A 12962-nucleotide genomic window follows, 5' to 3' on the forward strand; every position below is an offset into this window, starting at 1 on the left:
CATGATGTGATTCAAATTCAACACTGGGTTGAGGTGGGGGTCAGGCTCTTCTCACGGAACAAAGGACAGGACAAGAGGAAACAGCCTCAAGTTGTGCCAGAGGAGGTTGGATATTGGGGAAAACTTCATGGAAAGGGTGGTCAGGCCCGGGCATGGGCTGCCCAGGGCAATGCTGGAGGCACCATCCCTGGATGTGTCCCCAAGGTGTTCTCAGGTGGCACCTGGGGAGAGGGGTTAGTGAGCACAGGGGGATTTGGTTAAAGGCTAGACTCTTATCTTGCAGGCCTCTTATAACCTTAATGATTCTGTGTGGGTAGAAACACTGTTGTCTTGCACTGTCGGGTTTTTGGAAGGGTTGCAAAGATGCTCTTTTAGGGAATACCAGGGAAATGTGATTTTTTTTTTTTTTTTAACTTTTTAAATTTTTGTTTTATTTATTCTTCCCAAAGTGGCTGAGGCTGCTGCTGGGAGCTGTCGAGAGCTGCCCCTTTCCAGGGTCAGTGAGCACCAGCCCAGCCCCCCAAATTGTTCAGTGACAGTCACAGCCCCGGGCTGGGTCACTGGGTGGGCAGTGGGTTGGGAGCTTGGGGGAGCTGTGCCCACCTGACTTGTTTGTTTGCTGCCCCTCAGAGAGAAGAGCTCCCAGGAGTGCAGAGAATGGGTTATTTACCCTAAAACCAACCAGAACTGCCCCTGGTCTGATCTGTGGAAGGGCCACATCCCAGGGCAGGGGGACACGAGGCTGTTCCTCGGGGTGGGGTGGGCAGGGCAGGGTGGGGTCCTGCCCCCTCGCAGCCTTCGTGCCCTCTGTGGTCACGCTGGGTGTGATGGGCTAGCAGAGCGCCCCCCCCCCCCCCCCCCCCCCGGCTTTACCTGCTCACCTGTGTGGTACCTGTGTGTTATAGATATCATTTATATTAGTTGCATAATAATAAATATAAATAATATTTATGTGTTTATATATTATTATACAGTATCATGTAATTTATATTAAAATATATTAAATATATTAAAATTACCTAATCCCTACAGTTTAATAAATGCACTTACATATGTTAATTACATAACTATATTAAATTACATATATATGCAGTACATACATATATACATACAAATACAGGGATAAAGTGTTACATATATAAATAGGTGCATAACACTTAAACAAAAAAAATGTCTTACACGTATTTAAACACGCCCTTAAATGACAATTCCACTATCACGTATATAATTCTTATCTGAGGCCAGAGGGAGCACGCAGCCAATCACAGGGCTGCCTGAGATCACGTGGGTACCCTAGTGTCACGAGATGGCTGCCAGCCAATCACAGAGCGGCATGACGTTTCACAAAATGGCTGCGCCCTATCATAAGATGGCGGGCGGAACAAAATGGCCGCCTCCAGCGGACACGGGGGTGTGGCCTTGTGTCAAACATACTTCCGGGAATAACTCGTGGGCGGGGCGACTGGTCCTGCCAACCAATCACAACACATACCTAGTTGCAGGACAAGGCCAGCCCCGCCCCCGAGGGCCCCGGGCGGGGGAGGGTCCGGGGGGATTGGGGGGAGACTCAGTCCATGTCCCGGAGTGTGCCCTCCCCGTGCCCGGTCCCTATCCCGCTCCGTGCCGCGGCCGGCGCTGCAGCCCCGGGCTCTCCCGGCCCAGGAGCCGCTGACACAGCAGCTGTTCCCCAGGGCTCCCCCATAGCGCCTCTTTCTCTGTGAATGCACGTGGGCCCCGCGGCACCGGCCCCGCACATTCTGCTCGGGTGCCTCCGGTCCCCCCCGTCAAACTGGGGCTCGGGAGCCGGGCTGGCGCCTCCCCGGGAGGCCATTCCAGGACACGCTCCCGGGTGATCCCGGCAAGAGGAGCCGGGTGGGTTTTTGCTGCCCCGGCCACACGTGCAGGGCTCGGGGACCCTCGGGGGGGTCCCTGCTGCTTCGAGGCACAGCCTCAGCAATGGGGGTGCAGCTGCCAGGGATGGGGGCCCGGGGCCTGACCCACCTGTGGGTATTTTTGGGGCAGTGTTGGCAGTGATGTAAGAACTGTGAAAGGCTGGCAGAGCTGGGGGTGTCGAGCCTGGAGAAGAGCAGGTTCCAGGAGACCTTACAGCTCCTTCCAGTGCCTAAAGGGGGTCCAAGGTGGCTGGAGAGGGACTTGGGACAAGGGCCTGGGGGGACAGGACAAGGGAGAATGGCTTCCCAGCGCCAGAGGGCAGGGTGAGGTGGGATATTGGGAAGAAATGTCACAACGTGAGGGTGGTGAGGCCCTGGCACAGGTTGCCCAGAGAAGCTGTGGCTGCCCCATCCCTGGAAGTGTTCAAGGCCAGCCTGGATGGGGCTTGGAGCAACCCGGTGTAGTGGAAGGTGTCTCTGCCCATGGCAGGGGGTGGGACTGAATCGTCTTTAAAGTCCCTCCCACTGCAAACCGTTCGATGATTCTTTTAAGTACGAAAGTGTGGCATTAACGAGGCTGTTGAGTGTGCCCAGGGCTGGGCCAGAGCGGGGCCCCTCCTGCCATCACACCGGTCCCAGCTGCTGCCCTGGAAGGTAATGAGGGTGGGATAGGTCAGATCAGTGCCCCTTCTCCCCTGTAACGTCGCTCAGTGCCAGCCGGACCCCATCGCCCGCAGCGCTGTGTCCGGACCCCTGCTGGGGCCAGGGGTCCCTTCCCCATGGTGGTGGGTGCAGCTCCCCGAGGCTCTGCCTGTCGTGTCTGCAGGTCCCCAGGGACTGATGGCTGGCAAAGGCACCTCTGTGCAGCTCAGGAGCCCTGAGGTGCTGCTTGAGGCCACAGCACAGGCAGCAGAGCTGGGGGGCACCAGCTGTGGTTCCCCCAGCTATGACCATCTGTCACTTTGCAGACCCCTGAGGTGGGCTGCAGACCCTGCCCTGGCTGAGTCCCGGCTCCAACCTCCCATTCCCCATGGGAACATGCCCCATTCCACATCCCTCACCACAAGCACAAAGCACCAGTGGCCCATGGAAGGTGGGGGACATCCTGGTGCTATTCCTGACACCTTGGTGGCCCAGGGGTTTCCCTGGAGCTGCAGGAGTGAGGCCTGGCTGGAGGCCTGGTGCCTCCATCCCTGCCCAGCTCCCGTCCAGAGCTCCGGGGGTCACCATACAGCCCAGGAAGGGGTGAGAGGGCTGTGAGGGGCTGGGGCTGGCACCCCCACCATGGCAGGGAGCTGGCATGGACTGCAGCCCTGTGTGTGCAGGGCTGGTGACCCCTGGGGCACCCTGAGCCCCCCTTGCTGCAGTGCCTGTGCTGCTGGCATGTCACTGCCCTGACACAGAGAACAGGACCCAGGGGAACAGCTGGAGCTGTGTCAGGGCAGGGTGAGGTTGGATCTCAGCAAAAGGTTCTTCCCCCAGAGGCTGGTTGGGCACTGAACCGGCTCCCCAGGGCAGTGGGCACGGCCCCAAGGCTGCCAGAGCTCCAGGAGGGTTTGGACAACGCTCTGAGGGACAGGGGGGGATTGTTGGGGTGTCTGTGCAGGGCCAGGAGTTGGACTCAAGGAGCCCTTCCAGCTCAGGATCTCTGACTTGTGGCAGCAGTGCGAACCTTTGGTCCGTTCCCTGCCTGCTGTGGCAAAGCTGGTGGGAGCTGCTGCTCTGCGAGACCCTCACACCCCTCCCAAGGCTCCTGCCCCCAGAGCTGTGCTGGCTTACCTGTCCCTGCCAACCAGGAGGAGGGAAGACGCAAACACACCAACTTCTGCTGCTGCCAAATGCTTCCTGGCTCCCAACACCAGGATCAGACCCTATGGGAAGTGAGCATATACCTGAGTCCAAACGACAGTGGGATGGGCACAGAGCTGTGCCAGGCACTGGCCCCATATTCCCACCTCATCAGTGTTCCAGCTCCAAAGCTCCTTTGGCTGAGTGTCAGAATGTGTGGGCAGAGCTGGTGGTGGGGGAGGATCAAGTGAGGCACTCACAAATGACACAGTCCAGTCTGACGCACAGCTCGTATTTAAAAAAAAACCAACCAAAACTAAAAACCTTTTATTTGACAACAGAAAAACAAAGAAAAAGATATTTACAGTAGGGGTTTTTTTCCTCCATAATTTCATTCCAATAATCCCTGCCCTCACCACTCTTCCTGGTCCATCCCACAGCAGCAGCACCAGCCCCTGGCACAGGCTCAGCCCTGGGGGAAGGAAACCATTTTGGTTTGACTGGGGCAAGATCAGGGGGAGGAGGCCAAAAAGCCTCTCCCTCCCTGGGTGGAGGGACAGGGCTGCAGGGGGGTGAAACAAAGGAGGGAGTCAAAATTCAGGGCTTTCCCCAGAAAAGAGACAGAGGGCAAAGGCTGGTGGTGAGGAAAGGGATGGCCACAGGCACACAATGGGCACCACTCACCTGATGTGGTGCCCTCTGCCCAGTGCTGGAGCCAGAGCCATCCTAGCACTGCATGTGGCCAAGGTGACACACCTTGGGAAGCCTTTCAACAGCCCCCACCAGCACTGGGGATCCCCTCTCCCTTGGCACCTTCTTTCTGAAGAAAGGGGGTGTGGGAACACCAGTCCCCCAAATCAGTGCTTTTCCCTTCCAGCTCCATCACCCCCAGTGCCGCTCCCCCAACACCGCTGGCTCCAGACACTGCATAGCACCAGGTCCTGCAGCCCTTTTCAGCTCTAGTCATGTGACTCATCAGGCTAATTACCTGTGATTAGTGCTTCTCAGGACAGGTAGCACAGTGCATACACAGCACTATTAACTTACATCTTAAAGGAACCAGCAATGCCTGGGCCCTGGGACCAGCACAGCACCTAGGGACAACAAGAGATACCCAGCCAAGAGCTGCCCCAGAGCCCAAAAACCACCCCAGGCCAGGCTGGGGGAGCCCAGCAGCTCCCAGCAGACACCAGTTTGTCACTAGAGGTCCCCAGCACGGGACAGCCACACTCGGAGAGCGAGAACAGGAGGGAGCGGACAGGGAGCAGCATATCCATCCTCAGCCTTCCCAGTGCAGCTCATCAGCACTTGGCTATGAGGTCTCGCAGGAGTCCTGGGCTGCACTCACCAAATGCACTGGCCATGCCCGCAACATGCCCCTTTCCAAAGGTTAAAAAAAAAAAAGAAAAGAAAAAGAAGTTGGTATAAAATCCCCAGTCTCAGCTTTGCTCAGCCTGCTGTCAGCACCTTGCAGGCTCGGCAACGCACTTGCTGCTCTGGACACAACGTGCGCACATTCAGCAGGAACTCAAGGGAAACATGGGGAAGTTGTGGAAATGCTTACAGATGAAAAAAAAATAATAATCATGTAATAAATCACAATTAAAGGGAAAATGTTTCAACAAAACTTGCTAAACAGCACCACAGAGATTTCTACTGACAGCATCCAGAACACCCTAAAATGGAAGAGGAGGGTCCCATTTTTTTCCATGTGATAAAATACCAGAGACTCCAGGTTTCCAGTTCATCTGTACTTTGCCCTTCCCTGGGTAATGCAGGGCTCCTGGTCAAGACCAGGAACCAGAAAGGGCCCCCCAAAACAAAAGGAAAAAAAAAAGGGGGAAGGGATCAGAGATTTGGGAGACAAAAAAGCTTTTCATCCATAGTCCTTAAAATAGATACCAACACTTAAAAAAATAAGTTCTCTCTTTCTCCTCCTGAAAAAATGGTGCTGGCTGGACCCTTGTTTGCAGGAGAGAGGAAGAACTCAGCAGGTTTTCCAGGGGAGCTCCATAGTGACGGCTCCGGCAGCGTGGCAGGGACAGGTCAGCATGCTGCAAAGGTCTGGTCACAACTGTCACCTGGGGCACCACCCTCAGCGGTCAGCGCATCTCCCAGCAGGAGGATGGTGTGATGGGACAGTCCTTCTCCCCTCCTTGGCTGACAAGAGAGACCAGAGCCCCCCAGGAGGCCAGAGTCCACTTCTGGGATGGGCTGGTCGGAGGTGCACGAGGCTGGGAGAGTCAGGCACCCCCAGGGAAGGGTGCCCTGCGGAACCCGGCCCGGGGGTTATTTGGAGGCTCCTGGGGGCTCAGTGTGGGGAGACATGGGCAGCTGCCCACCCTGCCGCTGCCGCTCCAGCTCAGCTGCCTTCTGCAGAGCCACCTCCACCAGCAGCTGGAAGCTGCTGAAGTCGTCACCGAAGAGCTCAGGGGGTGTGGGGGGTGGCGTGTTGAAGAGTCCGGGGGTGGGGCTGGCAGCCTCAGCCCGTGCTAGCAGGGTCAGGGTGCTGCTGGTGGCACCCACTGGTGCTTTGGGGACAGGGTCCAGCTCTGCTCGTGGCCCAGGAGGCTTCTCCCACTCGGGGCTGTGGGTGCTCACCACCGCCAGCGCCTGGGCCGGGTGGCACAGTACCTGTGGGCACACCGACATCGACAGCACCTTGGAGGCCCCCACGGGAGGGACCACCAGCATCCCGGAGCCAGCCCCCCGCGGCAGGGCCACGTCGCCGGCTTTGCCCCCCCGGCGGGAGATGGTGAACTGGTTGGGGTCCTTCCCATCCTTGCGCAGCATGTCCGGGAGCAGCCGCCTCCGGGCATTGATGAACCAGTTGCAGATCTGGGAGGAGAGAGGAACACAGTGGGGTCAGCCCGGGGCTGCCACACGGGCACAGCGCTGGCTGGAGGGTTGCAGCCCCAAGTCAAGCCAGAAGCAGCTCCCCCAGATCCAGCAAACAGCATCCACACACCCCACCTACCACAGGTCCTCCCCCAGCTCAGCACCTCCTTCCCATGGGGCTCCAAAGAGGCAGAACTACTGCTGGCACCCACGGAAACCCCAACACCAGCTGCTTCCTGCCTGGCACCACCAGCCTAGGCAGCCCCTTCCTCCCTGCACCCCTGTACCGGCTGCCCGTGGTGCAACGCTCCCCCAAGCCCTGCCAGCCCACCCTGCAGGGACTGTGCCCCCACGGCACTGCTGGCACCTTCTCTCCATTGCAGCACAGAGTGAGCACAGCCTGAGCAGCCTTGGGGCCCAGCCACCCCGCAAGCCACAGCACGACTGCAGGGAGCCACAGGAGCTGCAGTGGTTCCTGAGCAGAGCTGCCCCCCAGGGAAGGATGGTCTCAGTGCTGACCCCACAGCACAGCCCCAGAGTCCTGGCCCCTGCCTGTGCCCAGGTTCAGACAGGTGAAGCGGGCACAGTTCCTGCCATCGCCCCAGCCAGAGGACTTGGCACTGCACAGAGCCAGCTCAGAGCCCATCCTGCAGGTCCCAGGCTGGGTACAGTTCTTCCTTCTCCAGGTGACCCATCCAGGAGCTTGGCACACCCAACTGTTTCCACGCTGATGCCAGTGCCAACGTGCTGCCGACCTGGACAGGAACACTGAGGCTGCATGGATGGAAACCCTAGAAACCATCAGCTGATGGAGCTGCAGCCCCCCACCCTCTAACGGGGCCGGGACAGTGGCTGCACAGACACCTTCCCGTGCCTCCTGCCCACAGGTAGGGGCACAGCTCACGGCAAAGGTTCTTCCAAACATTTGCACACCACAGAGGCTGCACCTCTGGTAGCTCTTCGGAACCTAGCTGCCATGAATTCAGCCTCAGCCATGGATTGTTTCAGCATCTTTATATAAAATGCTATATTAAAATAACTGCCTTCTTCCTAGAAAACAGTTAGAATAGAATAAATCAGGGGGGAAAATGTTTGATCTTTCCTAACTCAACAGCTATGGGAAATATTTCCCTCAAAGAGAGAGAACTTGCCACAGCTTCAATCACAGCAAGATTTCAGTTGTCCTTTTTCTGTCCTTAAGACAATATTTGGCATTAAAACTCTCAAATGCACCAGTCTCACTTCCTTTCTCCTTCCAAACCTCCTCCCTTGCAAGCCTTAGCTTAGTCCCCGTGACATGATCCTATGATCCCACGAGCATCCACCACTGTGATCCCCAACCAGAGGGCTGCACTGCCAACAAAAAACCTGACCAACTCCACAGTGCTGAGAACTCCCTAAAACCCTGCCTGTCTCCCCCACCATGCTCCTTCCAGCATTCAATTCTCATTGGGGAACATAGCACAGAGATGGGCACACACAACCACTGGTGTCACCACATGGTGTCACCCACCCAGGAGCTGGCTTATGCTCCGGCTTTGAAGCAGCTTATTGTTTTTTTAACCACGGCCATCCCTTTTTAACCACAGCCATCCCACCAGCCCACACCACCCCGTCCCTTTAAGCAGTGTCTGTTCTCCTACCACTGCAAGAGCAGCATCTCCTCCACACGGAGGAAAAGCCCATCCATCCCCACAGCAGGGCACAGGCTTAGAAAGCTGCTATCTGGGAAGCCTCATTGGGAGCAGGTGCCACTTTCTTACCTCCCAATTTTCTTCAAAGGAGGCACATGGCTTCCCAGTCTCCCTGCTCCCTGTCTGCCAGTGCCTGGCTCCAGCTCCCCAGGCCAATGGAGCAGGCAGGGAGATGCACAAAGAAAGACCCGGGGGGATTGGCCAGTGGCTGCAGCAGAGCCCTGTGCTCCAGGGGCTCTTGGAGAGGTCAGATCAGCACCAACAGATTGAACCCCACAGCCACACCATGGGGTGTCCCACTCCTTCAGCCCAACAGCAGATGAAGCTTCCCCATGGCATCCCACTGCATCCCCTCAAACGGACAGAAATCCCAGTGTCAGTCCTCAGCTGGCCCTGGGAATGTCACCAGGCTGGGACCCTTTGCCCAGGGGTACAGGGCAGCCCCCTCAGGGGCACATGCTGGCTGTGGTGGTCCACGGGGGCAAACAGTAGCCAGCACATGGCAAGGCCACACCTCAGCATAAGCCCACACATGTGCCACCCCCCTCTTGGGTCCCACAGGGCTCAGGGCACACACAGTGCCAGTCCCACTGCCACAAGCCCTGGGGTAACACCGTGTGCCAGGCACTGCCATATCTGCCTGGGACAGGACAAGCCCAGATTCTTACAGCTGCAAACCCACTGCTGCTCCGCCACCACTCTGCCTCGAGCCCTCCCAGGAGCTCCAGCCTCTCCTGGGAGCAGCTGCCCGACACACACCTCTGGCACAGCCAGCACTTACAGAAATACATTAAAATTAATAAGCAAGTTTGCCTTGCTGGCCAGGAAAAGGGAAAGCAGACAGCCCTGCCTGCACTCCCGTGTCCGGGCTGGCTGACTAGGACCGTGCTGAGCCACAGGAACAGGAGCCAGAGGTGCAGAGGAAGCTCCAGGAGTCCAGCTGCAAACCCACTGGCCCTTGCCTGCTCCCCTGCACTCCATTGTATCCCTAGAACCACAGAACTGAGCAAAGCCCCCGTTCATTTCCCCCCTGCCAGGCTGGGAGAGGGAGAACAGGGCTCAGAGCACACAGGGCTGCGCATGGAGCACAGGGACAGGCAGCAGCAGGCGACTCTCCCAGACACTCTAACCACAAGCAGGGAGCACACCAGAGCAGGAAGGACAAGCACTACTCACCCCCAGGGCTGGCCAGGGCTCCTGCCTGGGCACCCATCATGGTGCCACAAGAAGAATATCAGCCGGGAGCAGGACAAAGGGACTCCTGGGCAGGAGTCCCCACCTGGGCTCCCCTTAATACAACTGGGGATGCACATGCTCCCACTCTAACTGGGGCCAGGTGAGCCAACCAGTACTTAACAGTGCACCTGAGCTCAAAGCCCAGCCCAGCCTCTCCCCCCTGGGATGGTTAAAATCATAGAACATGCTGAGTTGGAAGGAACCCATGAGGCTCATCAAGTCCAACTCCTGGCCACGCCCAGCCTCAGGACTGTCCCCTGCCCAGCTCTGTTCGCAGGGGGTGGTCACCCTGGCCTCTGCTGGGTGTGTCCAGGGGAACAGCATAAAATAGCACTCCCCAAAACCCTCCTACCTGTGCAGCTTTTACTAACAATAAGGTATTGTTCAGCCTGTCCCCACTCCAGTTCTCACTCCATCTTCTGGCCAGCCAAAATTCTGTGTTGCAGCACTGCCATAAAGCTGGTCCCCCGGGGTTCAGACGTCTCCCCAAAAGACGTCTCCCACCCGTCATACAGGTGGTTTTGCTTTCCCAACATCCCCTCCCTTGCCTCCTCGCTGCTCTTCAGAGGCAAGTGGTCCCGGCGTGCCAAGTCCTTTGGGAGCCTTGGTGGGGTTCTCGAGTCCCATGCAGCATGACAGTGGCCTCAGCACTGTTCCCAGCAGTGTCCCCAGCGGGTGGGGGCTGGCTCCTACCTGCAGCACAGAGAGGCTGGTCTGCCCTGAGAGGCTGAGCTTCTCCTGCTCCGAGGGGTAGGCGTTGAAACGGTGCTCGTACAGCCAGTCCCGCAGGATCTTCACAGACTCCTTGGGCAGGTTGCCCCTTCTCTTCCTCTTGGACTGCAGGGGGTCAGGGGACGTGGCGCCGTCTTCCTCCCCCGGGTCACTGTCCGACATGGTGGAGCTGCCCGCGGGTCCCTCCTGGCTAAAGCCTGGCAAGAGGGAGCCAAAGGGAGCATCAGGCAGTGTCCGGCCAGGGGAGGGAGGGGGGAGTTCCAACCGATCCCCCACCCCCTCCAACGGAGGGGTCTCACCCCCTCTGTGCCCCGCCGGGGGGGAATCCAGAGGCAGAGACCCCCGGGGAGGGACAAGCGACTGGCTCCGGGGGACAACAGCGGCACCGACCAGAGCCCCGGGATGCGGGGGACCCCAGCGTGGGGCTCCGGGGCGCTCAGGGTTCGGGGGGCACTCGGGATTCGGGGGGCACCGCAGGGGGCAAAAAAACAAATAAAGCGGGGGAGGGGGAGCGGTGAAAAGGGGGAGTTAAAAATAAAAACAATCTCAGCAGGAGAAAGAGGCCGAAGCTGGAGAGTGGGAGAGGAACCACGCGGGGTCATTGTGTGGTGGGGATGGAGGCGGGGGCGGCTGTCACGGGCCGGGGGCTCGGCTCGGCTCGGGCTGCGGTGCGGGGGCTCGGCGGTGCGGGGCGGGCCGGGCCCCGCAGCCCCTCCGGCCGCAACAGGTACCGCGGCGCCGACACAAAGCGGGGGAGCGGCAGCCGCGGCCCCCCCTGGCGCGGGGGGACAGAGGAACTGCAAAGTGGCCGCGGCCTCACACCCCGCACTCCGCCGCCGGCCCCGGGCACCCCCGGCCGGGCAAACTCCGCCGGCCAAGTTACAGCGGGCGCGGGGCGGGCGGGACCCCCCGCCCGCGGCTCCCGCAAACTTTGCGAGGCGGCGGCGCGGCCCGTCCAGTTCCGTCCCGCACAAAGGCGCGGGGCCGCCCCGCTCCCCCCGCGCCCCCCGGGATCCATCTTTGCCTCACCCCCGCGCCGCCGCCTGGGCGCTCGCATGGGCCGCGCCGGGCTCTCGGTGCCGGGGCCGGTGCGGGGCCGTCCCGCGGCGGCGGCCGGGCGGCCGGGCGCGGCGGAAAGTTTTGGGTGGGCGGCGGTGACAGATGCCGAGACAGAGTTCCCTTTGTTCCCGAGGAGGCAGGAACTCGCCGGGCCCCCCGCCCCCGGCCCCGGCCCGCCCGCCCCCGGCTGTCACCGGGCACCGGGGTCCCCCCGCCCCTCCGAGCCCCAGCCGGTACCTGGCGCCGGCAGACCCCTGCCCGCACGGCCCCGCGGCGAGGATGGGGCTCGGCCCCCGCTCTCGGACACAGCCCCCGGCGGGAGCGGGGAGGGAGAGAGGGAGTCTCGGAGACCCCACACCCGCCCGGCTCTGCAGAACCCCCACACGGAGCTGCACCCGCACAGGGGCACCCACCCGAGGGCACCCCCCGGGGACACCCACCCGGGGACACCCACCCAGGGACACCCACCTGGGGACACCTGCACACGGGCATCCACCTGGAGCCACCTGGGACATCCACCCAGGGACATCCATGCAGGGATACCCACCTAGGGACACCTAACACAGGGACACCCACCCGGGAACACCCTCACCTCGGGTTACCCACCTCGGGACTCCAACCTAGGGACTCCCATTCAGGGATACCTACCCAGGGACACTCCACAAGGCCCTGCACAGGCTCCTTCCCTCTGGCTGAATCCTATCGCTGAGCCCCGGCGGGTTACTGGTGTCTGTGAGCAGGGGACAGGGCCAGGCCTTGGGACAGCAGCTGTGGGGGCAGGTGTGGGTGACAGCCCTGGGGACCTTAGACCACCATGAGGCACCACCAGTGGTTTCTTTGGTGTCTTACTAGATAGGAAATCTGAGCAGAAGCTCAGCACATCACTGTTCCCATGACAGTGGAAGGTGTGTCCAAGCAAAGGTGATGACCAAGGAGGCACCAGGTGGAACTCTCACCATGCCATGACCATCAGGCTTGGCAAGGTCTCTGGAAGCCCTTCTGGGCTGCCTCTGCTCTCCCTGTGCCTCCCCACCACCACAGCAGAGCCCAAGGTCACCTTTTGAATTTTGGGGACCAAATCTCTCTGTTTGCATGCAAGCCTGCTGCTGGTCTGGGATGTGGCTCCCATGGGATTTCCCCACCATAGCTCTGTGCCCTCCTGAGATGCAGGGCTAGGTCACACCATCACCCTCTGCCCAGAGGGTGCTCAGCTGAGCCCAGAGGGGACGTGTCCATCATGGACACCCTGGAATGGTATCTTCATCAGTGGGAACGACAGAGAGAAGAGCTGCTCTGAGCACCGATGGCACATCTCAGCTCCTGCAATGGAGAAGTTCCACTACGGGAAGCCAAGATGACCCTGTCCAGCAGCCAGCCCAGAGGCCTGCCAGCAGAGATCCCTGTCTTGGGAATGTCCTCTTGGAGATGTGCTTTTTGGAATGTCCATTGCCCCTCCATTGCTCATCCTTGCCAAGCCAAGCCCCACACACATGTGTGCATTCCCCAGGGACCTGTGTGCTGGTGGGCACAACACCCCGAGGTCACCAGATCCCGCTCCATATCACCCTGGTGCAGGAGTTGGCCTTGGGGCAGCTCCCCCCTGCTAGGCTCCACCACCTCTGCAGGCTGTGCTGTGGCTCCCTCTCTCCCCTCTCTGATGTTCACAGGGTAAAAGATGGGGATCCTTTCCTTTTGAGAAAAGATGCAAAACCCATTCTTTTAT

General features: G+C 59.6%; 1 protein-coding gene across 1 annotated transcript; it reads right to left on the minus strand.

The window, feature by feature from the left end:
- Positions 1-4027: 4027 nt before the first annotated feature.
- TGIF2 (TGFB induced factor homeobox 2) lies at positions 4028-11291 on the minus strand. The gene is made up of 3 exons (XM_027740462.2): positions 11210-11291; positions 10142-10377; positions 4028-6518 (listed from the first exon to the last, which is right to left on the minus strand). Exons 1-3 carry the CDS (start codon positions 11235-11237, stop codon positions 5970-5972), a joined length of 813 nt encoding a protein of 270 aa, XP_027596263.1. The 5' UTR covers positions 11238-11291; the 3' UTR covers positions 4028-5969.
- Between the last annotated feature and the right edge of the window lie 1671 nt (positions 11292-12962).

This window comes from Pipra filicauda, unplaced genomic scaffold (assembly GCF_003945595.2).
Source record: "Pipra filicauda isolate LSUMZ 115617 unplaced genomic scaffold, ASM394559v2 scaffold327_size997775_pilon, whole genome shotgun sequence".
Lineage (NCBI taxonomy): Eukaryota > Metazoa > Chordata > Aves > Passeriformes > Pipridae > Pipra > Pipra filicauda.